The following is a 24,216-nucleotide window of genomic DNA, read 5'->3' as shown; positions in this document are numbered from 1 at the left end:
CCCGAGGTGCCCGGCGGGCCGGGCAGCGGCGGCTCCGCCGTCGTGCAGCGCCAGGGCCCGGCGCGTGCCAGGCGGCGGCGGCGGCGGCGCCTCGCTCCCCCGCCGGCCCGCGGCGGCGGCGGCGGGACCGGCCCCGCCGGGCCGCGGAGCTGCCTCGCCCCGCGCGCAGCCGCCGGGCCCCGGCGGAGCCGGTTTGCGGGAGGCGCCCGCGCCGCCGCCGCCGCCTGCCCCGCTCCTCTGCGCCGCCCGGGGGTCTTGGCGCAGGGTGGGGAGCGCGCCAGGAGCCGCCGGCTCGGCTCGGCTCGGCTCGGCTCGGCTCCCCTCGCTGCTCCGCGGCGCTGGCGTGTGCCTGCACGTGCCCCCGTGCAACCAGCGCGGGGCCTTGCACGCGCGTGTGCGCCCCCGTGCACGGCCACCTGCCGGGGGCACGGCCGGAGCCCCCCGCGCCGCCGCCGTGACCTCTGCAGCGCGCCGGCCGTGCGGCCCGGCGCCCCGCGGGGACGGCGCCTGCAGGGCCCCGGCGTGCCCGGCGCGGACGCGGGGTGCCCGGCACGGTTATGGGCTGCCCAGCGCAGATGTAGGGTGCCCAGCTCGGTTATGGGGTGCCCGGCACCCTCCCGTCTGCGCCGTGGGGCAGCGCCCGGCGCGGGGCCGGACTCACGCCAAGGGCCGCGCGCCCCGGTGCCCCCCCCGGCTGTGGGGTGCTGGAGGGCCGCGGCGCCCGTCCCTGCCCGGGTGCGGGGTGGGGGCCGGGGGCTGCAGCCCCGGGAAGTCGCCCCCTCCCCGCTCCGCCACGCACTTTCCCGGGGCTGCCGGGAAAGCCTGGAGCCGGCGCGTGCCGGACCGGACGGGACGGGACGGGGCGGCCGGCGGGCCCGGCCCTGCGGGACCCCCGGCAGCCGTGGGGCCCGGGGGTGGTGTTTAGTGCTGGGGAGGCGGGGCCGGGACGCCTGGGTCCCCTCGCGGGCGCTGGAGGAGGAGGAGGAGGGGGCGCCGAGGCCGAAGGCGGGCACAGGCTGGACGCCGGGGTGCCGGACGGCAGGGCACGGCCGCACCGGCCCCCCGCGCGTGGCACCGGGGGCTGTCAAGGGAGCCGGGCTCTGCGGCACTGTGCTGGCGCCCGCTGCCCCCCGGGTGCCGTGGGGGTGTCCTGGCAGCGCGGGGGCCCAGGAGTCCTGGCTTCCCCCGCCCCCTCCCACGGCGAAGCCCCCGCTGCTCTCCCCGATTTAGAAACGTCCCGCTCTCCGTGCCAGGCCCCCCCTCCCCCAGGCGCGCTGAGAATAGCTCCCTGGCGCCCGGCTTCTCCCGGCACCCGCGGCTCGCCCCGGGGGCCCGGGGCCCGCGGCTCGCCCCGGGCCGAGGCGGGGGTCCGGCACCGACGCAGGATGGGGGCGGCCGCGGGGGGCACGGGCATCCGGCGCGGGCGCCCAGCCGCATCCTGCCACGCCGGCGTGCAAGGGCCCCGGCGGGGGGGCGGCGAGGCGGCTCCCGCGCCACGCGCCCGCCCGCCTGGCGCCGGCCGCGCAGCACTTCCCCCTCGGATGGGGAAACTGAGGCTGATCCCAAGGCGTCTGGTGGCACCCGGCTCCGGCGGGACGCGGGGCTGCTCCCTCGTCCCGCCGTCACCGCGGGTCCGACGCTGCGGCGCGGGAGCCGTCGGTCACGACGGTGCTGCGCAGTGCTGCCGGGGTTTGCGGTAGGATCGGGCCGCCCCAGCCCTGCGGTTCGGGGTGCCGGCGGGGTCCGGGGTGCCCCGGGGTCGCCCTGGCCCTGATGTCAGGCGCATGGCATCCCCCGGCACGCACGGGCTGCCCAGCTGCCGCCGCATGCCTGGGATTCCTGCGGCCTTGAGTCACGCGCAGCCGCGCGGCCCCGCTGCCATGGGTGCCCTGGTGCCGGCCGGGCACCGCTGGGCACGGGCACCGTGCCGGGACACACACACAGCGCCAGGCACCGCTGGGCGCGTTGCGCAGCGCTGGGATGCACACGCAGTGCCGTGTACTGCTGGTGCATTGCACCGGGATGCAGGGACAGCGTCGGGCACCACTGGGTGCGCTGCACCGAGCTGGGATGCAGGCACAGCGCCGGGCACCGCCAAGTGCAAGGCACAGCGCCGGGCACCGCTGGGTGCGCTGCACCAAGCTGGGATGCAGGCACTGCACCGGGCACCGCCAAGTGCAAGGCACAGCGCCAGGCACCGCCGGGTGCATTGCACTGTGCCAGGATGTAGGCACAGTGCCGGGCACCGCTGGGAGCGTTGCACAGCGCCGGGATGCAGGCACAACACCGGGCACTGCCGGGTGCATTGCACTGCACAGCGCCGGGCACCGCTGGAAGCGTTACACCGTGCCGGGATGCAGGCACAGCGCTGGGCATCGCTGGGTGCATTGCGCTGTGCTGGGATCTGGGCACTGCTGGGTGCATTGTGCCGCACTGGGATGCAGGCGCAGCGCTGGGCACTGCCGGGTGCGTTGCACCGCACCGGGCACCGCTGGGTGTGTTGCGCCGTGCTGGTATGCAGGCACAGCGCTGGGCACCGCCGGGTGCGTTGCTCCGCACGGGAGCACGGGCACGGTGCCAGGCGCAGCTGGCTGCATCGCGCCGGGCGAGCAGGGCGTACGCGGCGCGGTTTGGTGGCCTGGCCCGGGCGCCGCGGCCGGTGCCCCTTGCCCATCCCTGCCGGGCTCCCGTGGCCTTTTGCTCCTGCCAGATGTTGCAGCTGCGGCTGCTGCCGCAGAGCCGCGGGGCTGCCTGTCCCAGCACCGCGTCCCGCCGCGGAGCTCGGCCCCGGCAGGTCCCCGCCGTGCCCGGCGGTGCCCGGCGGGCGCCTGCTCGCCACGCCCCTCCCCCAGCCTGCGCTAATCGCGCTAATTGGCACCTTGCTAAAGCGCTTAGGCCCTCACCTCCCTGACCCAGATAGCAGCTGGGCCGGGGGGAGGGGGCGCCCGGATGCCTGGGACCCCCGGAGCCCATCTGGCCGGGGCGTGCGGGGCTGGGCCGGGCCGGGCCGGGCGCGGGGTGCCGGCGGCTCCCGGCCCGGCCCGGCCGTGCCGCCCGCCCAGCCCTGGACTTTGCCCCCGGGTTGTTTTCCAGCTCCTGCAATCGCCCGACTCAGCAGAAAGCGCGTCGGGGTCCCGCGGGTGCCTGCGGCGAGCGGGGCCGGGGGCGACGCCGGCCCCACCGGAGCTCCCGGGCCGGCGGCTCGGGGCGCCTGGCATCGCCGCGGCTCCAGGAGTGCCGCGGGGGGCTGAGACCCGACGGGACTCATTGCACGCGGCCCCTGCCACTGGCTGTGGGCAGCGGCAGATGGTGCTGGGGTGCAGGGCCCGCGGTGCGCCGAGGAGGAGGGGAGCGGCCGCGCTGCAGCGCGCGCGCCCCTGGCCCGCGGGGACCCTCGAGCGCGGCGGCCCGCCCGCCACGCGGGACCGCGGCGGTGCCCGGCCTCGGGGCGGCCGAGCGGCCCGCGGCGGCGCTGCACCGCGCCTTCCCGGGCATCGGCCGGCGCCGCACGCGCGCCGAGCGGGTCGGGGCTCTGCCGCCGGGGATCGGGGCCGCGCCGGGGCCGGGGGCCGGCCGGGGGGGCCGGGTGCCCGCGGGGCGGCGGGCCCGCGCGCGGCCCTGGCGCCCTGCCAGTGCCTATACTTGGAAGTCTCCGCGCGCCGTTCCCATATGGAACAAACATTTGCTGCAGCCCCCGGCCGCGCTGCGCCGGCTCTATAGGTACCGCCCGCGGCCGGGCCCAAAGCCCGGCCTGGAGCGCCGCGTGGGGAGCCGCGGCCCCCTCCTGGGCACGGCGCCGCCGGGGGCGAGGGGCCCAGGCGTCCGGGCCGCTGCGCCGTGCCTCGGGCCCCCCGCGTGCGCGCAGCCCCCCGCGTGCCCGCGCCGTCGTGCGAGCCGCGGTGCAGCCGTGGCGTGCGAGCCGCCGCGCGCTCCCGCGTGCGATGCCCTCGCGCGTCGCGCGGGTCGGGGCGCCCGGCGCCGGCTGTGCTGGCACGGCCCCGGGGCAGCCCCACGGCGCGGCCGGGCTTCCCCGCCTGGCGGGGGGCCAGCGAGTGGGGCGGGGGGAGCCCCGCGGCAGCGCGCCGCGGGGCCCGGCGCGGGCAGGGGCGCCCGCGGAGCGGTGCCCGGCCGCCACCGCCGCCGCGCTTTAAATCCGCCGGAGGAATTTCTGCCGCGGCCAAGACAAACGTGACCTACTTTCCGCCCGTCCCCGCACGGAGCCGGAGGAGCCCGCGGGCCGGGCCCGGCGCCCGGCGCGGCCCCGCGCTCCCCCCCTGCCGCGGCCCCTGCCTGCCTCAGTTTCCCCGCCGGGGCTGGGCGCCGCTGCCGGCGCCGCGGCCCCACCGCCGCCTCTCTGCCGCAGGAGAGCTCGTCCCCGAGGGAAGGCACCGCCGGCGCCCGGCCCCCGGCGCCCCCCGCCGCCGTAAGTCTCGGGCAGCGGGGCGCGGGGCGAGGCGAGCGCGCCGGGGCTCGGCCGGGCCGGCGCGCGGCGCTGAGCCGGCGCCGGCGCCTTCCCTCCGCAGGCTGGGCGCGGGATGCTGCGCGGAGCTGAGCACTGAGGCGGGCGCCATGGGGCGCGTGTCGTAGCCCCCCGCCGCGGCCCCCCGCGCCCGGCGCCGCTGGCGGAGCCCCCTCGGACGGTGCCGCGCGCTCCTTGATGGAATTGCGGTGAATGGAACAGAAGCCCAGCACCCTGGACCCGCTGTCGGAGCCAGAGGACACCCGGTGAGGCCCCCGCCGGAGCGCCGCGGCCCGGCCCGGCCCGGATGTGCCCCCTGCACGCCTGCGCCCCTTGCACACTCATAGCCCGTGCAGACCCCTGCCCCCGGCACGCCTGCACCCCGCGCACGCCCCTTGCGCGCTCATAGCCCATGCAGACCCCTGCGTCCCGGCACGCCTGCACCCTGTGCACGCCCCTTGCACGCTCGTAGCCCATGCAGACCCCTGCACGCCTGCGCCCCCTGCACGCCCCTTGCACACTCATAGCCCGTGCAGACCGCTGCCCCCTGTACGCCTGTGCCCCACGCACGCCCCTTGCACTCTTGTAGCCCATGCAGACCCCTGCACGCCTGCGCCTTGTGCATGCCCCTTGCACACTCGTAGCCCATGCAGACCCCCGCCCCCTGTACGCCTGTGCCCCATGCATGCCCCTTGCACGCTCATAGCCCATGCAGACCCCTGCGCCATGCATGCCCTATGCACACCCGCACCCCATGCATGCCGCTTGCACGCTCGTAGCCGGTGCAGACCTCTGCCCCATGCACACCCACACCCCGTGCATGCCCGTTACGTTCTTGTAGCCCATGCAAACCCATGCACTGTGCATGCCTGTGCTCCATGCAGAACCCTGCCCCATGCGTGTCCCAAGCGTGCCTGTGCTGCACAGGTGCCCCTTGCGTGCCCAAAGCCCATGCAAGCCCATGCCCCACATGTGCCTGTGCTGTGCCCTAAGCATGCCCGTGCCCCATGTGGGCCCTGTGCGTGCCAGTGTCCCATGCATGCCCCACACATGCTTGTAGCCCATGCATGCCTGCAGCCAATGCAAACCCACACACTGTCGTGCCCCGTGTGCCACGCTCCGTGCACGCCCTGCGCCAGCCCCTGCCCTGTCCATGCCCAAAGCCCATGCCAGACTATGCCCTGTGTGCATGTCCCAAGCCCACGTGTGCCCCATGTGTGTGCATACCCTGTGCATGCCCCGTGCGCATGTGTGCCCCATGTGCATGTGTGTCCCATGCATGTGCATACCCTGTGCGTGCCCCATGCGCATGTCCCATGAATGTGCATACCCTGTGCATGCCCCATGTGCGTGTGTGCCCTACGCGTGTGCACACCCTGTGCATGCCCCATGCGTGTGCGTGCCCCCTATGCATCTGTGCCCCATGCACGTGTATACCCTATGCGTGTGCATGCCCCATGTGCATGTGTGCCCCATGCATGTGCATGCCCTGTTCATGCCCCATGCGTGTGCATACCCTGTGCATGCCCCCAGCACGTGCGTGCCCCAAGCGTGCCCGTGCCCCGTGCAAGCCCAAGCTCCCCGGCGGCGCGGTGCCTGCGGAGGGGGAGGGCACCCAGCAGGGCCCAGGCGTCCGGGGGCCCCGGCGGCGGGGCCTCCCCTGCCCGGCCCCGCGGGCGCTCCGCCAGCGCCGGGGCTATTTCGGGAGCGCTGCCCGGAGACGCACGTGCCCGGGGGGGGGCCCGGCCGGGGTCACCTTGGGCGCCCGCCGCCCCCCGGACGCCTGGGCCCCCCCGGCCCCGCCCGGCCGGGCCAGGCGCCGCCGCCAATGGGCTGGTGCCGTGCGGCTGAGGCGCGGACCCCCGGCCGCGCCCATTGGCCGGGCGCCGTGATGTCACTTCCCCGCTGAGCCAAAAGGACATTTTGTCTTTGACTGTAAATGAGCCCCTCCCCCCGCCGCCCCTCCCCCCGCCCGGCCCCTCCCCCACTGCTCCCCCTCCCCCCTGCGCTTCCCCTCCCCTCCCCCACCCCCCGCCGGATGCCGGGGCAGTCGGGGGTCCCAGGCCCGGCCGGCCCACGCGTGTCCCCCTGCACACGTGCCACCACCGGGCCGGGGGCTTGCACACGCGTGCACACGCATGAACACGCGGGGCGAGGGCAGCCCGTGTCATTGGCGCTGGCAGGGCCCCAGGGACATGGGGTGCGGGGACTTGGTTGCGTGCGGACACGGAGTACATGGGGAAAGGGGGTGCACAGGGACAGGGGGTGCATAGGGACATGGGGACACAGGGTGCAGGGACATGGGGTGCGCAGGGACATGGGGACACAGGGTGCAGGGATGTGGGGTGCACTGGGACGCAGGGTGCGGGGACGTGGGGTGCACAGGGTGCACAGGGACATGGGGTGCACAGGGACGTGGGGAGAACGAGGACGCAGGGTGAAGGGACATGGGGTGCATGGGGTGCACAGGGACAGAGGGTGCAGGGACGTGGGGTGCACTGGGACGCAGGGTGCAGGGACGTGGGGTGCACGTGGTGCGCAGGGACATGGGGACACAGGGTGCAGGGACGTGGGGGGCGCAGGGACATGGGGTGCACGGGGATGCAGGGTGCAGGACATGGGGTGCACAGGGTGCACAGGGACGTGGGGACACGGTGCAGGGACGTGGGGGGGCGCAGGGACATGGGGTGCACGGGGACGCAGGGTGCAGGGACGTGGGGTGCATGAGGATGCAGGGTGCAGGGACATGGGGTGCACGGGGTGCACAGGGACGTTGGGGACACAGTGCAGGGACGTGGGGGGCGCAGGGACATGGGGTGCACGGGGACGCAGGGTGCAGGACATGGGGTGCATGGGGACGCAGGGTGCAGGGACGTGGGGTGCACGGGGTGCACAGGGACGTGGGGACACGGTGCAGGGACGTGGGGGGCGCAGGGACGTGGGGACATGGGGCGCCCCCCGGCTCACGGCGCGTCTCCCCGCAGGTGGCTGGATGGGAAGCGCAAAAGAAAGAGCAGCCAATGTTTGGTGAAGAGCAGCATGTCAGGTACCGCCCCAGCCGGGCCCGGGGCCCCCCGCCCCAACGGGCCCCCCGCCCCAACGGGCGCCCCACGGTCCCCCAGCACCCCGCGGCCCTGCTGGGCGCCCCACGGTCCCCCAGGACCCCCCACCCTGCTGGGCGCCCCACATCCCTGCAGGGCGCCCCACGGTCCCCCAGAACTCCCTGCCCCAATGAGCACCCCACATCCCTGCAGGGTGCCCCACAGTCCCCAAGAAGCTCCTGCCCTGCTGGGTCCCCTGGGCACCCCATATCCTTGATGGGTGCCCCACATCTGTGCTAGCTCCCTTGGGCACCCTCATCCCTGCTGCATCCCCCCGGCACCCCAGTGTCTCCTGGGCACCCCACATCCCTGCTGGGTCCCCAGACGGCCCCGTGCACCCCACATCGCTGCAGGGCACCCATGTCCCGCGTGGGTTGGGGCGGGGGGGCTGTAGGTGTCAGCAGCACCCAGGTACCCACAATACGGCGTCCCGGCCGGGCGCGGACCCCGCGCAGCACCCAGCGCCGCGGCCGGGCACCCCGGCCCTGCCCCATTCCCCAGCGGGGAGCGGCCGGCTCCGGCGGGATCCGGGTGGGAGGAGGGGCCGGCTGGTGGGACCCAGGCGTCCGGGCCCCTCCCCCCCCCCCACCCGGACCCACCGCGCACCCCTCCCCTCCTAGGGCGGGGGAGAGCCCAGGCGTCCGGGCTCCCGGATGCGCCGGCGGGGTGCAGGACCGCGGGCGCCCAGGCTCTGCCCAGGGTGGGGGCGCGGGACGCGGGGCCCGGGCGCCTGCGGGCGCTCCGTGCCTCAGTTTCCCCCCGGCAGTGGTGGTGGGGACGCTGGGCCGTCGCGCGGCGGGGGCTGCTCCGGGTTGACCGGGGAGGGGGTTACCCGCCACGGGGGGCACGGGGCAGCCCCCGGCGGGGCGCGCGGCGGCCTGACACCCCCCCTTTCCCCCCCCCCAGGGTACATCCCTAGTTACCTGGACAAAGATGAACAGTGCGTGGTGTGCGGGGACAAGGCCACGGGCTACCACTACCGCTGCATCACCTGCGAGGGCTGCAAGGTGAGGGGGCCGCGGCCGGGCCGGGCCGGGCCGGGCCGGGCGGCGCCGCCGGGGCTCACCGGGCCCGGCGCCCTCGCCGCTCCGCAGGGCTTTTTCCGGCGGACCATCCAGAAGAACCTGCACCCCACCTACTCCTGCAAGTACGATGGCTGCTGCGTCATCGACAAGATCACCCGCAACCAGTGCCAGCTCTGCCGCTTCAAGAAGTGCATCTCCGTGGGCATGGCCATGGACCGTGAGTGCGGGGCCCCCGGCGCGGGACGGGGCCCCCGGCGCGGGACGGGGCCCGGCGTGGCCACCGCTGCGGCCGGCGGTGCCACGGGGCCGAGCAGGGTGGCCAGTGTGGCTAGCGGAGCCGTGGGGCCGGGCGGGAGGCTGGGGCGGGTGGCGGAGCCATGGGGCCGGGCGGGAGGCTGGGGCGGGTGGCGGAGCCGTGGGGCCAGGCGGGTGGCCGGGGCGGGTGGCGGAGCCGTGGGGCCAGGCGGGAGGCTGGGCGGCAGACAAAGCTGTGGGGCTGGGGCCGGCGGGGCGGCGGACAGAGCCATGGGACTGGAGCTGGCGTGGGGTGGCAGGTGGAGCCGTGGGGCCGGGGCTGGCAGGGGGCAGGTGGTGGAGCCGTGGGGCTGGGGCAGGTGGCGGAGCCGTGGGGCCGGGGCCAGTGGGGGGCAGGTGGCGGAGCCGTGGGGGGGTGGCGGAGCCGTGGGGCCGGGGCCGTGGGGCCGGGGTCAGCATGGGGCGGGTGACGGAGCCGTGGGGCCGGGGCCGACGGGGTCAGGTGGCAGAGCCATGGGGGGGTGGCGGAGCCGTGGGGCCGGGGCCAGCGGGGGGCAGGTGGCGAAGCCGTGGGGGGGTGGCGGAGCCGTGGGGCCGGGGCCGTGGGGCCGGGGCCGGTGGGGGGCAGGTGGCGGAGCCGTGGGGGGGTGGCGGAGCCGTGGGGCCGGGGCCGTGGGGCCGGGGCCGGCGGGGGGCAGGTGGCGGAGCCGTGGGGGGGTGGCGGAGCCGTGGGGCCGGGGCCGTGGGGCTGGGGCCGGCGGGGGGCAGGTGGCGGAGCCATGGGGGGGTGGCGGAGCCGTGGGGCCGGGGCCAGCGGGGGGCAGGTGGCGGAGCCGTGGGGGGGGTGGCGGAGCCGTGGGGCCGGGGCCGTGGGGCGGGGGCCCGGCGCCGCTGAGCGCCGCCCCGGCGCAGTGGTGCTGGACGACTCGAAGCGCGTAGCCAAGCGGAAGCTCATCGAGGAGAACCGGGAGCGGCGGCGCAAGGAGGAGATGATCAAGTCGCTGCAGCACCGGCCGGAGCCCAGCGCCGAGGAGTGGGAGCTCATCCACGTGGTGACCGAGGCGCACCGCAGCACCAACGCCCAGGGCAGCCACTGGAAGCAGAAGCGGAAATTCCTGGTGAGCGCCGGGGCCCGCGAGCCCCACGCCCGCCGTGGGGCGGCCTCGAGCGCGGGGCGCCCGTCCCCGCCGGGCAGCGGTGACCCGAGGGGCCGGCCGCGCCGTGGGGCGGCTGCCGTCGCGTGGGGGGGGACGGGGGGACGGGCTGGCCCCGTGCCCGCTGCGCCGCCGGGCGCGCGGCTCCCTCTCCTGGCTGCTGCCCCGCGCCCGGGACCCCCGGGCGGGCGGGCGGCGTGGGGCTGCAGTGCCCCGGTTCCCCCTGCGCTGGGGGCCCGGTTCCCCCCCGCGCCCCGGTTCCCCCTGCGCCGGGGGCCCGATTCCCCCCCGCACCCCGGTTCCCCCTGCGCCGGGGGCCCGGTTCCCCCCCGCGCCCCGGTTCCCCCTGCGCCGGGGGCCCGGTTCCCCCCCGCGCCCCGGTTCCCCTCCGCGCCCCAGTTCTCCCCGTGCCAGGGGCCCGGTTTCCCCCCGCACCCAGTTCCCCCCTGTGCCCCAGTTCTCCCCGTGCCAGGGGCCCGGTTCCCCCCCGTGCCCCAGTTCCCCCCCATAACAGGGGCCCGATTCTCCCCCTGTACCCTGGCTCCCCCCACGCCCCGGTTCCCCTGCGCTGGGGGCCTGGTTCCCCCCTTGGTCGCCGGTCCCCGGTCCCCCCCGGTCCCCGGTCCCCCCCCCGGTCCCCCGTGCGCCCCGGTCCCCCCCGTCCCCGCGCGCCGGCGCTCACGGCCGCCCGCTCCTCCGCGGCAGCCCGAGGACATCGGCCAGTCGCCCATGGCCTCCATGCCCGACGGGGACAAAGTCGACCTGGAGGCGTTCAGCGAGTTTACAAAAATCATCACGCCGGCCATCACCCGCGTGGTCGACTTTGCCAAAAAGCTGCCCATGTTCTCGGAGGTAGGGGGGGCCCCGGGGGCGCGGGGGGCCGCGCCGGGGCCGCCGCCTGACGCCTGTGCCGCAGCTGCCTTGCGAAGACCAGATCATCCTGCTGAAGGGCTGCTGCATGGAGATCATGTCGCTGCGGGCGGCCGTGCGCTACGACCCCGAGAGCGAGACGCTGACGCTCAGCGGCGAGATGGCCGTCAAGCGGGAGCAGCTCAAGAACGGCGGCCTCGGCGTCGTCTCCGACGCCATCTTCGACCTGGGCAAGTCCCTGTCTGCCTTCAACCTGGACGACACCGAGGTGGCCCTGCTCCAGGCCGTGCTGCTCATGTCCTCAGGTGCTGAGCCGCGGGGGACGGGGCCGCGGGGCGGCACCGCCGGGCCCCGGCCCGGGAGCCGCGCTGGGGACGTGGGGCGGCACCCTGGGGAGCCGCGGTGGGCACGTGGGGCGGCACTGCCAGGAGCCGTGGTGGGGACGTGGGGTGGCACCCTGGGGAGCCGCGCTGGGGACGTGGGGCAGCACCCTGGGGAGCCGCGGTGGGGACGTGGGGTGGCACCCTGGGGAGCCGTGGTGGGGACGTGGGGCGGCACTGCCAGGAGCCGTGGTGGGGACGTGGGGTGGCACCCTGGGGAGCCGCGGTGGGGACGTGGGGCGGCACTGCCAGGAGCCGTGGTGGGGACGTGGGGTGGCACCTTGGGGAGCCATGGTGGGGACGTGGGGCGGCACCCTGGGGAGCCGTGGTGGGCACGTGGGGCGGCACCCTGGGGAGCCGCGGTGGGGACGTGGGGCGGCACCCTGGGGAGCCGTGGTGGGGACGTGGGGCGGCACCTTGGGGAGCCGTGGTGGGGACGTGGGGCGGCACCCTGGGGAGCCGTGGTGGGGACGTGGGGCGGCACCTTGGGGAGCCGTGGTGGGGACGTGGGGCAGCACCCTGGGGAGCCGCGGTGGGGACATGGGGCGGCACCCTGGGGAGCCGTGGTGGGGACGTGGGGCGGCACTGCCAGGAGCTGTGGTGGGGACGTGGGGCGGCACCCTGGGGAGCCGTGGTGGGGACGTGGGACAGCACCCTGGGGAGCCGCGGTGGGGACATGGGGCGGCACCCTGGGGAGCCGTGGTGGGGACGTGGGGCGGCACTGCCAGGAGCTGTGGTGGGGACGTGGGGTGGCACCTTGGGGAGCCGTGGTGGGGACGTGGGGCAGCACCCTGGGGAGCCGTGGTGGGGACGTGGGGTGGCACCTTGGGGAGCCGTGGTGGGGACGTGGGGCGGCACCGTGGGGAGCCGTGGTGGGGACGTGGGGCGGCACTGCCAGGAGCTGTGGTGGGGACGTGGGGTGGCACCTTGGGGAGCCGTGGTGGGGACGTGGGGCAGCACCCTGGGGAGCCGTGGTGGGGACGTGGGGTGGCACCTTGGGGAGCCGTGGTGGGGACGTGGGGCGGCACCCTGGGGAGCCATGGTGGGGACGTGGGGCGGCACCCTGGTGGTCAGAGCCCTGGGGAGCTGTGCAGAGCTGTAGGGGGGCATAGGGGGTGGGCACCCCGTACCCAGAGCCCTGGGATGTGCAGACCCTGGGGGCCCTGGGGGCTGTGAGATCCCGGGTGGCACCGTGACGCCCACGGCTGGGGAGCTGGATGGGGACGTCCCGGGTGGCACCGTGATGCCCAGGGGGGGACGTCCCGGGTGGCGCCGCGATGCCCAGGGGGGGACGTCCCGGGTGGCACCGCGATGCCCGGACAGGAATGTCCCGGGTGGCACCGTGATGCCCGGACGGGGACGTCCCGGGCGGCGCCGCGATGCCCGGACGGGGACGGCGTGCCCTCCGGACACGGCGCCCTCCGGACACGCGTGCCCGCGGCCCGCAGACCGCACGGGGCTGATCTGCGTGGACAAGATCGAGAAGTGCCAGGAGACGTACCTGCTGGCGTTCGAGCACTACATCAACTACCGCAAACACAACATTCCCCACTTCTGGCCCAAGCTGCTGATGAAGGTGACGGATCTGCGCATGATCGGGGCCTGCCACGCCAGCCGCTTCCTGCACATGAAGGTGGAGTGCCCCACCGAGCTCTTCCCGCCCCTCTTCCTCGAGGTCTTCGAGGACCAGGAGGTGTAGGGCGGCCGGCGCCCCGCGCCCCCCGCGCCCCCGCGCGCTTGCTTCCCCGCTCCGCTTCCCCCCCCCCCCCGTTTTTTGTTTTTTTTTTTTTCTTTCTCTGCCCGCGGCCCGCGGGCGAGGGCGGGCGGCGCTGCGGCCCGGGGGGGCGGCGCGGGGCGGGAGGGGGCCGCCGCCGCCGCCCCGGGGCCCCCCGCGCCCCCCGCACCCCGGCCCGGCGCCCCCCCCGCGCCGGCACCTCCCTCGCCCCAGGACTTGACAAATTTTGTTTGTTTGCACAGGGAAGGGCCCCGACGGTCGAGCGTTTCCTTTATTGTTCTTCTCTTCTTAGATTATTATTTTTTAAGCATTTATTTCCCTCCCTGAGAGGCTAAAATATTAAACTAACTGCACTTTGGAAGGAGAGAGGAGAGGAGAGAGGAGGACGGGGGCTCCGGGGCTGCACAGGGAGGCGCTGCCGGGGCGGCGGGGGCCGCCGAGGCCGCATGCACTTTTGGCCTGGCAGTGGCGCGCAGGGTGCATGGCGCCGGGGGGCTGGGGACCCCGGGGTGCAGGGGCACCCGGCCACCGCGGGGGGCTGGGGACGGGCGCCCTGGCGTTGCACCGTGCCAGGGCGCCTGGGGGTTGCACCGGGGCGCTGCACCGTGCCGGCACGTTGCACCGTGCCGGGGCGCCCTGCAGTTGTGCCGGGGCGTTGCACCGTGCCAGGGTGCCCTGGCATCGCACCGTGCCTGCGCGTTGCACCGTGCTAAGGCACCCTGGGGGTGCACCAGGGTGTTGCACCGTGCCAGGGCGTCCCAGCATTTTACCGTGCCAGCACATTGCAGCGTGCCACGGCACTCTGGGGTTGCACCAAGGCGTTGCATCGTGCCAGGGTGCCGCGGCGTGCCAGCACATTGCAGCGTGCCGGCATGCCCCGGGGTTGTGCCGGGGCGTTGCATCATGCTGGGGTGTTGCATTGTGCCAGGGTGCTCTGGCATTGCTCCGTGCCAGCACGTTGCACCGTGCTGGGGCACCCCGGGGTTGCACCGAGGTGTTGCACAGTGCCAGGGTGCCCCGGCATTGCACCATGCCGGCGCGTTGCCCCGTGCCGGGGCGCCCTGGGGTTGCACCAGGGTGCTGCATTGCGTTAGGGCGTTGCACCGTGCCAGGGCACCGCCGTGCGTGGGGGGCCCCAGCCCGTCCCGCGGGGACCAGGGACCCCCCCACGGCACGTCTCTGCTTCGCCCTCTACCTCTCGGCCGCGCGGTCCCGGCTGCCCCCCGCAAGCCGCTTTGTTTCGGGGCTTTGGTTTTCTCTGTCTTTTTTCGGGGCTGAGAGGAGGCGATTTTGTGCCAAGCGCCGGCAGCAGGGGCGCGTCGTGGCCGGGGGGGTTGCGAGGCCCCGCCGCGGCCGCCCCCCCCAGCAAACACCCCCCAACACACACCTTTTCCGTTGTTTTTCGTTATGTTTTTTTTTTTTCTTCTCGTCGTCGTCGTTTTATTTGTTCTGTTTTCCGTCAAAAGTTGCAATGGCCCCGGGGCAGCGGGCGCAGGGCGGGCGCCCGCCGCACTGCACTACTGGCGGGGCCGCGGCGGGCGCCCGGAGCCGCCGGCGCCCCGCAGCGCGTTTGTCACCTTTTCCCCCCCGATTTAGGTTTGTGAATTTTCTTCTTACCTCAGGCGGGAGGCCGAGGGCGGAGGGCGGGGGCGGCGCACCAGCGGGCCGGCGAGGCAGGCAGGCTGCCAGAGCCCATCTAAGCTAATATATATATATATATACATACATATATATATATATATATATATAAAATCTATAAAATATATAATTTTTGTAATTAAAAAAAAATCTTTTTACGGGTCGTTTAAAAGCAGAAATCCCAACACGAAACACTTCCTCGCCCGGTGCCCGGCGGCGGCGCTCGCGGCCCCGAGGCCGGGCTGGGGGCCGGGGCAGCGGGGCCGTGTCGGGGCGCTGGAGCGGGGACGCGGGCGGTGGCACCAGCGGGTGCCGCCCCGGCCCGGGAGGGGACGCGGTGCCCTCGGCTCCCGCCGCGGGGTTTGGTTCGTGGTTGGTGCAAAAATGTCTTACGCTCTCGCCGCGGGCTCTGCTGGGCGCCGGGTGCGGGTCGTGCAAGGGGCGCCGGGCAGCGCCATCGCCCGCCCGCCTGCGAATCCCGGCGCGTCCTTGGCCAGGCGCTCGGTGCTGCGCGGGCCCTGCCCTGCCCTGCCCTGCCCTGCGCGCGCCGGGGCCCCCACGCCACGCCAGGCCTTAACACGGTGCCTTTGGGGCTGCGGGGCCGGGAGCTGGCGGGGCGCACGATGCTCGAGCAGCGCGCGCGCGCAGTGTCGGTGCAACGCGCGTGCGATAGGCGTGCAGACCCGGCGCGGCGCGCGTGCACAGCTGCTGCAGTGCCCGGGCAGTGCGCACGCAGGGTCAGTGCAAGGCGCGGGCGATGCCCGTTCAGTGCCGGTGCAGCGCACGCACAAAGGCGGTGCGGGACCCGCGCGCTGCCCGTGCAGTGCGCACGCAGTGCTGCTGCAACGCTCTTGCAGTGCCAGTGCCAAGGTGGTGCCGCGCCGGTGCGGTGCCCGGGCAGCCCCTGCGCGCGCGGCTCCGTGGCCGTGCCGGGGCGCGGGGCAGGAGAGCCGTCACGGGACGTGTCTTAGGCAGGAAGCGTGTCCCCGGCCGGATGCCTGGGCCCCCCCGGGGCAGCGCGGCGCTGGGCAGGGGGGGTAGCGCGTCCCGGGGGGGGAGCACAGCCCGGTCCCCTCTCCCGTCCCCCCCGTCCCCGCTCGTGTCCCCGCTCGTTCTCACCGTGCCGGGCCGCGGGGGTGCCCCCGCGCTCGTGAGCATGCACTCGCACTCACACTCGCTCGTCCGCGCACGCCCGGCGCCCCGGGCCGCTCCGTCTCGTCTCCGTCTCGCCGTCGCACGTCCAGCGTCGCCCGCGGCCCCGGCGTGGCGCCCCGGGAGGGGGGACGGGGCCCGCGTGTCGTGTCCCCCCCCCCCCCCGCACATACCTCAAGGCTCCCGGTGCCGGCGCGGCCCCGCGGCGGGCGGGGGGCCGGGCCCCACGGCGCGGCCCCGCGGGGGCCCCCGTACTATGCATCGAGCCCCGCGGGGGCCGGCAGGGAGTCGCTGAATGTACGCCGGGGCCGGGGGGCCGGGGGGGCCGGGGCAGGCGCTGCTGATTTACGTGACAATCACAAGTCTGTGACGTGCGATTTTAAACCCTTTTGTGTTTTGGTCAGGATTTTAAAGAAAGATATTTTTATGGTAATTGTTGCTGGTCTATTTTACTATATATTTATGTAATAAATATATGATGAAAAAAAAAAAAAAACCAAACCCACCCACACAGCTCGGCTGGCCTCCGGCCTCTGCTTTCCACCGCTGGCCGGGGGGCGGCGGGGGGCGGCGGCGGGTTCCCCCCCCAGCCCGGCGCCGCGGGGCCGGGGGGGCCCAGGCGTCCGGCGGCACCGCGCGGGCGCCCCCGGCGCTGCAGCCTGGGTGCCGGCGGGGGCCCCGGCGTCCGGGGGGCCCCGGCGTCCGGGGGCTACTGGGCGTCGATGCGGAAGGAGAGGAGCTTCTCGGAATGCAGGTTGTTGAGGGTGCGCAGGTCCGGCAGCTTGAGCAGCAGCTTGGTGAAGCGCGACGTCTCGGCCGGGTGCGTCTTGAGCACCAGCGCGCGCAGGGCGCGGATCAGCGTCTCCTGCAGCTGCTCCACCGACGCCGCGTCCTCCGTGCCCGAGCGGTCTGCGGGGACGGCGCCGTGAGGCCGGCGGCCCCCCGCGCCGCCGCGGCCCCCCGTGCCGCCCCCGCGCCGGCCCCACCTGCCGAGACCAGCACCACGGCGGTGAAGAGCCCCAGCTCCTCGTCGCTGAGCTCCAGGGCGCTGAGCTTCTCGCTGAACTCGAACATGGAGCTGAGCAGGTCGCCCATGCCCATGCCCCAGAGCTCCTCGAGGCTGTACTTCGTCCGGCTCATGAACGTCACCGTCTGCTCCTTCACGTTGAACAGCGAGGCGAAGCGCACCATCAGCACCTGCGGAGCAGCGCCGCGTGAGGGGCCGCGCGTCCCGGCCCGCCGTGCAATGCTGCACGGTGCCGGGCCACGCTGCGCCGTGCCGGGCCGCGCCATGCAGCTCTGCACCGCGCCGGCTGCATCACGCAGTGCTGCACGGTGCTGTGCCACGCTGCACTGTGCCAGGCCGTGGCGGGCAATGCTGCACCACGCCGGCTGCATCACGCAGTGCTGCACGGTGCTGTGCCACGCTGCACTGTGCCAGGCCGTGGCGTGCAATGCTGCACCGTGCCGGCTGCATCGTGCAATGCTGCACCGTGCTGTGCCACGCTGCACTGTGCCAGGCCGTGGCGGGCAATGCTGCACCGTGCCGGCTGCATCGTGCAATGCTGCACCGTGCTGTGCCACGCTGCACTGTGCCAGGCCGTGGCGGGCAATGCTGCACCGTGCCGGCTGCATCGTGCAATGCTGCACCGTGCTGTGCCACGCTGCACTGTGCCAGGCCGTGGCGGGCAATGCTGCACCGTGCCGGCTGCATCGTGCAATGCTGCACCGTGCTGCGCTGCTTCGGGCCGTGCAATGCTGCATCGGGCCTTTCCATGCCATACCGCGCCGTGGCACGCTGCTGCGCCGTGGCACGCTGCTGTGCCACGCGGTGCTGTGCTGCAGCGTGCCGTGCTGCACTGTGCCACGCTGGCAGCCCCACCACCCCCCCAACATCTCAGCCGCCCCCCGGACCTACCTCAAAGGTGCCGGCCTTGAGCAGGGTGACCTGGTCGTGCTGGGACAGGGCCTGGAAGCCGGGAATGTGCTTGGCGAACTCCACCACCTCGCGGACGGCCGGCGTGAAGCTCAGGGAGAAGTCCTCCCAGATCTCCTGCACCGTGCGCCCGCTGCGCCCGGGCGGGTGCGTGTTCATGGGGCAGGCCTGCGGGCGACGCGCTGCCGTGAGCCCCGCGCGCCCGGCGCGGGGCGGGGGGGCTCCGCGGCCGCGGCGCTGGCGCTCACCGGCAGCAGCTCCGGCGGGCGGCGGGGCCAGGGGCAGCCCGGCGGCGGGGGGCCGGCGGCGGCGGGGCAGAGCCGCGGCGCGGGGGGACCCGGCGGCCAGGCCGGGGGGCCGGCGGGGGGCCCGTCCCAGCGCGGGACGCCGCTCTCGCAGGCCGGGGGGGGGCCCAGCTTGTCGTGGGCGTAGACGAAGATCTCCCTGTGCGCCTTGGCCACCTGGGCGATGACGTCCTCGGTGGCCCCCCCGGGGCTGGGCGACCGCGGCGGCGTCAGCTGCTGGGGGAACTGGGAGAAGCAGGCGGGGGGGGCGGGCGGCGGCGGGCCGGGGGGCGGTGCGCGGCCCCCGCCGGGCACTGGGCCCTCGCCGGCGCTCGGCCCGCTCGGCGGGGCGCTGCCCAGGCCGTTCATGGCGCTCTGCATCTCCGCCAGCATCCGCTGCTTCTCCCGCTTGGGGATGCGCCCGAAGCGCACGGCTGCGGGGGGACACGGGCGTCAGCGCCTCCCGGCTACCGCCTCCCTCACCCCCCCCCAACGCGCCAGCGGGATGCGGGTCCGGGGGTGGGGGGGGGCCTGGAGCACCGCCGCGTCCCCCGTCCCGCCTGCGAGGGTGCGCGCAGCCGCGAGCACAAGGGAGGGATGGGGGTGTACAGCATGCAACTGGGCAAGCAAGCCTGCACAGCGTGCAAATGTGCAAGCAAGCATGCACAGCCTGCAAGAGCGCTAGTGTGCAGTGTGCAAGTAAGCATGCACAGCCTGGAAGAGTGCAAGCAATTGTGCAGTGTAAGTGCGCAAGTAAGTGTGCGAGCAAGCCTATAGAGTGTGCAAGTGCACAAGCTAGTGTGCAGAGTGTAAGTGTGCAAGCAAGCCTGCACAGTGTGCAAGTAAGCATGCACAGCCTGGAAGAGCGCAAGCAACTGTGCAGAGTGCAAGTGCGCAAGTAAGTCTCCGAGCAAGCCTGTGTGCAAGTGTGCAAGCTAGTGTGCACAGTGTAAGTGCGCAAGCAAGCGTGCACAGTGTGCAACTGCGGAAGTGTGCAAGCATGCACAGCCTGGAAGAGCGCAATTGTATGCAGAGTGTAAGTGCGCAAGTGTGCAAGCTAGTATGCACAGCCTGCAAGAGCGCAAGCTAGTGTGCACAGAGCGTAAGTGTGCCAGCAAGCATGCAAGCAAGCCTGCACAGTGTGCAAGTGCACAAGCGTGCAAGCAAGCACATACAGCGTGCAAGTTGCAAGGAAGCGTGCACAGCACGCAAGCGCACGAGTGCAAGCAGGGGTCGGGTGGTAGGGGGCCCGCGCGGCGTGGTGCGGCGCGGCGCGCGCGGCCCGGGCGCTCACCGTCGCGGGACATGCCGACCAGCAAGCACTTCTTGAAGCGGCACTGCTGGCAGCGGTTGCGGTTGATGCGGACGATGGAGCAGTTCTCGTTCTTGAGGCACTTCTTGTACTGGATGTTCTGCTGGATGCTGCGGCGGAAGAAGCCCTGCGGGGAGGCGGGGGTGAGGGGGGCCGGGGGGCGCCGCGGCCGCCCCCCCCGGCCCCCTCCGCGGGCGGCCCCGCTACCTTGCAGCCCTCGCAGGCGTGGACGCCGTAGTGGAAGCCGGAGGCGACGTCCCCGCACACCTTGCAGAGCAGCACCATGCCGTTGAGCTCTGCGGGCAGACGGCGGTGAGCGGCGCCCGGGGGGGCCCGCGGCGCCCGGCCCCGCCGCCCCGCCCGCCCCGCTCACTCGTGATGGAGCCGCCGGCCTTGCTGGGGGAGCCGCGGCGCCGCTCGTCCGCCGGTGCCGGCTGCGCCCCGGCGAAGCTCCCCGGGGAGCCGTACGAGGAGGAGCAGGAGGAGGAGGAGGAGGAGGAGGAGGAGGAGGAGGAGGAGGAGGAGGAAGGGGAGCCGTCCTCACGGGAGCCCAGCGAGCCGCCGCCGTAGCTCCGGGCATCCTGGAGGGAGCCGGTGGGCGACGGGGGGAAGTAGGCGGGGAAGGGCTGGGAGCCGCCGCTGGAGCCGTCGCTGCACAGGGAGACGGGGCTGGTGCGGCTGGGCGACGAGCCGCTGGAGCCCACGTAGCTGATCACGCCGCCTGCGGGCACGGCGCGGCGTCAGGCGGCCCCACGGGCGGCGGGGCCACGCGCGAGGCGGCCGCGGCGCCCCGGAAACGCCGCGGGGAGGGACGCGGGGCGGCGGCGGGAGGCGCGCGGGCTCCTGCCGCTCCCCGCGGCGGCGCGGGGCCCCCCCGACCCAGCGTCCAACACCGATCCGCACTGCCCGCGCCGCCCCACCCGTGGGCACCGTGGGCAGCCCCGGGCAAGGGCCAGCACCGCGGGGGGGGGGGACTGACCCCCCCAAGCAGCCGGAGCCCCCCCCTTCTCTTGGGCCCCCAAGTGCCCCCCCCCCCGGGACACCGAAGCGCCGGGACCCCGGGGGATCCCCGGTCCCAGAGCACCGGGACACGGGTGGGGGACCCCGCGGGGGGGGGAGGGGGTCGGGGGGGGGATCCCCGGCCGCAGTGCGCCGGGACCCCGCGCGGTCCCTGAAGCACGAGGGGGGCCGTGAGGCGCCGGGAGCCCGGCGCAGCGCTCGGGGCGGCGGAGCCGCCGGCGGCCCCGGTCGCGCACCCCCCCCCCCCCCCCCCCCCCCCCCCCCCCGCCGCGCTCCCCCCCGCGCTCCCGCGGCCTCACGCCGCCGCGCCACGTGCTCGGCCTGCACGTGGCCGCCCCCGGGCCCGCCCCTCACGCTTTGCCCCGCCCCCGCCTCCCCATTGGCCGCCCGCGCCGCCCGGCCCCGCCCCCGGTTTCCCCGCACCCCCCTCCACCTCGCCCCGGGGACCCGTTGCCCCGGCGATGGCGTCACCACGCCCCGCCCCCTCTGCCCCGCCCCCCCACCCCCTCGCCGCCGTTTAAAAGGGCGAGTGGAACGCGGCGTCCCCGCTTCCGGGTGTGACGTCGCGGAGAGGGGGAGGGGGAGAAGCGATGATGTAATGAGGCGCCGGCGACCAATGGGCGGGGGCGGGGCGGGGCTGCGGGGAAAACAAACTCCGCACGTGGCAGCGCCGGGGAGGGGCCACGTGACGGGGGGGGGGGGGGGGGGGGGAACTGCGCCGCGGCGGCCCAGGGGGCCCCCCCCGGGGTCACCCCCGCCCGGGCCCGGCGCGCGTGACGCTTCCCCCCCCCCCCCGGCCCGCCGCGCGCTCCCGGTGCGCACCCGCGCGCGACGTCCCCCCCCCCGCCCGCCCACCCGCCCCGGTGTGCGGGACTGCGCGGGGCCGCCGTGTCTCCCCCGCCGCTGCCCCGGTGTGCGGGACAGCGCGGGGCCGCCACGTATCCCGGCTCCCCCGCCCCGGTGTGCGGGACTCCGCCGCGCCCCGGTTCACCCTCCCCCCTCCCGCCGCCCCGCTGTCCTCTGCTCCCGCTGCCCGGACCCTTACCCCGCCGTGCAGCACCGCCCGGTGCCGGTGCCGGTGCGCCGCAGCTCCGTGCCCGGTGCGCATCCCCCCCCGATCCGCTGTCCGGACCCCTCCACCCCCCCGGGCCCCGGCGCGCAGACCGCGGCCGCGCTCCGGGGCGCAGCAGCGGCTGCTCCCGGTGCGGGGACCCTCCCGGGGGGGCGCGGGAGCGCGGGGCCGGCCGGCGGGGCGGGGGGCTGCGGCGGGGCACTGACCTGTGCTGCCGGTGTCGGGGGCGGCCATCGTGGGGCTGGCAGCCGGCTGTCACGGCTCCGCGCGCCGAGCCGCGCCGCGCGAAACCGAGCCGTGCAAAAACCGAGCCGCGCAAAAGAAAAAAAAAAAAAAAAAGGAGAGAGAAAAAAAAAACCCCAAACCCGAACCGTGCCAAAAACCCGAGCGGGGCCGAAGCGAACCGTGCCAAAACCCCGAGCGGGGCCGAAGCGAGCCGTGCCGCGCCCGCCCGGCAGGGCTGTTGTGCGCCCGCCGCCCGCCCCGCCGCCCAGCCCGGCACCGGCCGCGGCTGCGCACTGGGCCGCACGCGGCGCCGCCGCCTCCCCCATGTGATGCCCGGGGAGAGCCTCGTGCCCCAGTGACACACTTTCCGCCGGCGGCCCCGGCGCCCGGCCCGGCGGCGCCGCGCCCCCCGCCCGCCGCCCGCCCGGCCCCGGCAGCCCCGCGGGCGCCCGGGCAGCGCCGGCGCTGCGGGCTCCCGGCACGGCCCGGCCCCCGGGCTGCACCGTGCCCGGCACCGGGGGCGCCCGGGAGGGCAGTGCACGGCCCCCGGGCTGCACCGTGCCCGGCACCGGGGCCGCCCGGGAGGGTAGTGCCCGGCCCCCGGGCTGCACCGTGCCCGGCACCGGGGGTGCCCGGGAGGGTAGTGCACGGCCCCCGGGCTGCACCGTGCCCGGCACCGGGGGCGCCCGGGAGGGCAGTGCCGGCACCGGGGAAGCACTCGGGAGGGCAGTGCCCGGCCCCCGGGCTGCACCGTGCCCGGCACCGGGGGCGGTCGAGAGGGCAGTGCCCGGCCCCCGGGCTGCACCGTGCCCGGCACCGGGGAAGCACTCGGGAGGGCAGTGCCCGGCCCCCGGGCTGCACCGTGCCCGGCACCGGGGGCGGTCGAGAGGGCAGTGCCCGGCCCCCAGGCTGCACCGTGCCCAGCACCGGGGGGGGCACCTGAAGGGCACTGCACAGCCCATGGGGGGCACCGGCACTGCATGGTCCCAGCACTGCGGGGCACCCGGAGGGCACTGCACAGCCCGTGGGGGGCACCGTGTCCAGCACTGGGGACACCCGGGAGGGCAGTGCACGGCCCCCAGGACTTCCCAAGCACGGGGGGTGCTTGCAGAGGGCATTGCACAGCTCCAGGGATGACCTGGCACGGCGGCCAGCACTAGGGGCACTTGGCGTGGCATCACATGGGGACACCCAGACCTGGCACTGGTGCAGCAGGACCCGCTGCCCTGGGGACACCTGTGCACGCAGCGTGGTGCGACACTCCCCGCACTGGGAGGAAGCCCTGGGCACAGCCTGGCACCGCACCGTGCAGCTGGCACGGCTGTGCCCACCCCGCGCAGCGCAGCAGGACCCCCCAGTGCCGCCCTGCCAGCCCCAGGCTGTCCCCGTGCCGCCGTGCCCTGCCAGGGCCCAGACGTGCTCGGCACCGGAAGCCCACCCGAGCTGTTCCCGCGGGGCCGGCGGCGCCGGGCGCAGCGTGCCGCTTGGGATGCAGCGGGGACCCGACCTTGGGCTTCCCCCGCTGCCCCCAGGGAGGCCCTGGGGCCAGTGGCACCGTCCACCCCGGTGTCCCACTGCCGGAAGCCGGCGGTGCCCCGCGCGCCTCGGCCCGCAGCCTCGCTCGGAGCCACGTTCCTCTCCCGGCACGTTCCTGGGCCCCGGCAATTAGCCGTGACTCAGCCGCTGCTCTTAATTCAGGAAACAGCCCTGCATGGGGCACCGCTGCGGCTCGGGGAGCCGAGGCAGGGAGGCTCCATGGAGGCTCTGCGGAGGCAGGAAGGCTCCATGGAGGCACCGAGGCTCTGCAGAGGCTCCATGGAGGCAGGGAGCTCCGCGGAGGCTCTGCAGAGGCAGGGAGGCTCAATGGAGGCTCCACAGAGGCAGGGAGGCTCCACGGAGGTAGCAAGGCTCCACGGAGGCAGGGAGGCTCAATGGAGGCAGGGAGGCTCCATGGAGGCTCCACAGAGGCAGGGAGGCTCCACGGAGGCTCTGCGGAGGCTCCACGGAGGCAGGGAGGCTCAATGGAGGCAGGGAGGCTCCACGGAGGCTCTGCGGAGGCTCCACGGAGGCAGGGAGGCTCCACGGAGGTAGCAAGGCTCCACGGAGGCAGGGAGGCTCAATGGAGGCAGGGAGGCTCCACGGAGGCAGGGAGGCTCCACGGAGGCAGCAAGGCTCCACGGAGGCAGGGAGGCTCAATGGAGGCAGGGAGGCTCCATGGAGGCTCCACGGAGGCAGGGAGGCTCAATGGAGGCAGGGAGGCTCCACGGAGGCAGGGAGGCTCGGGGCGAGAGCAGGGCTCGCAGCAGGGAGCCCCAAACGCCTCAGGCTGGGCACCGCGTGCCCGCCGTGCCCCGGTGCTGGCCGGGCCGTGGCCCCAGCGCTGCCGCGGGCCCCGCGGGGCCGGGCGAGCGTGCCTCGGCGTTCCCGTCCCGCTTGTTTACCCGGCGCCCGGCTCCTGGAAGCTAATCTGCAGCGCGGCCGGGGGCATTCCTGCGCCCGTGCGAGGCCGGCACGTGCCTGCGCGCTCGGGCGCCGGGTGAGTCTCGCCCTGGGAGCGGCGGGGGGACGCGCGGGGCCCTGCCCTGCGCCGCCCGCCCT

General features: G+C 75.0%; 2 protein-coding genes across 2 annotated transcripts; one reads left to right on the top strand and one right to left on the bottom strand.

Annotated features, from left to right (window-relative positions):
* Positions 1–4,377: 4,377 nt before the first annotated feature.
* Positions 4,378–13,099, top strand: THRA (thyroid hormone receptor alpha). Its single transcript, XM_062595522.1, has 9 exons — positions 4,378–4,423; positions 4,524–4,725; positions 7,444–7,505; positions 8,467–8,567; positions 8,655–8,802; positions 9,753–9,958; positions 10,700–10,846; positions 10,911–11,169; positions 12,693–13,099. The coding sequence occupies exons 2-9, from the start codon at positions 4,673–4,675 to the stop codon at positions 12,941–12,943; spliced, it is 1,227 nt and encodes a 408-aa protein (XP_062451506.1). The 5' UTR covers positions 4,378–4,423; positions 4,524–4,672; the 3' UTR covers positions 12,944–13,099.
* Positions 13,100–16,396: 3,297 nt separating this feature from the next.
* Positions 16,397–21,882, bottom strand: NR1D1 (nuclear receptor subfamily 1 group D member 1). Its single transcript, XM_062595521.1, has 8 exons — positions 21,600–21,882; positions 19,675–20,022; positions 19,509–19,597; positions 19,284–19,428; positions 17,954–18,423; positions 17,688–17,873; positions 16,756–16,966; positions 16,397–16,678 (listed from the first exon to the last, which is right to left on the bottom strand). The coding sequence occupies exons 1-8, from the start codon at positions 21,625–21,627 to the stop codon at positions 16,479–16,481; spliced, it is 1,677 nt and encodes a 558-aa protein (XP_062451505.1). The 5' UTR covers positions 21,628–21,882; the 3' UTR covers positions 16,397–16,478.
* Between the last annotated feature and the right edge of the window lie 2,334 nt (positions 21,883–24,216).

The sequence above is a fragment of the Rhea pennata genome, chromosome 26, assembly GCF_028389875.1.
Source record: "Rhea pennata isolate bPtePen1 chromosome 26, bPtePen1.pri, whole genome shotgun sequence".
Classification (NCBI taxonomy): Eukaryota; Metazoa; Chordata; class Aves; order Rheiformes; family Rheidae; genus Rhea; species Rhea pennata.
This window is presented reverse-complemented; position numbering and strand designations above follow the sequence as displayed.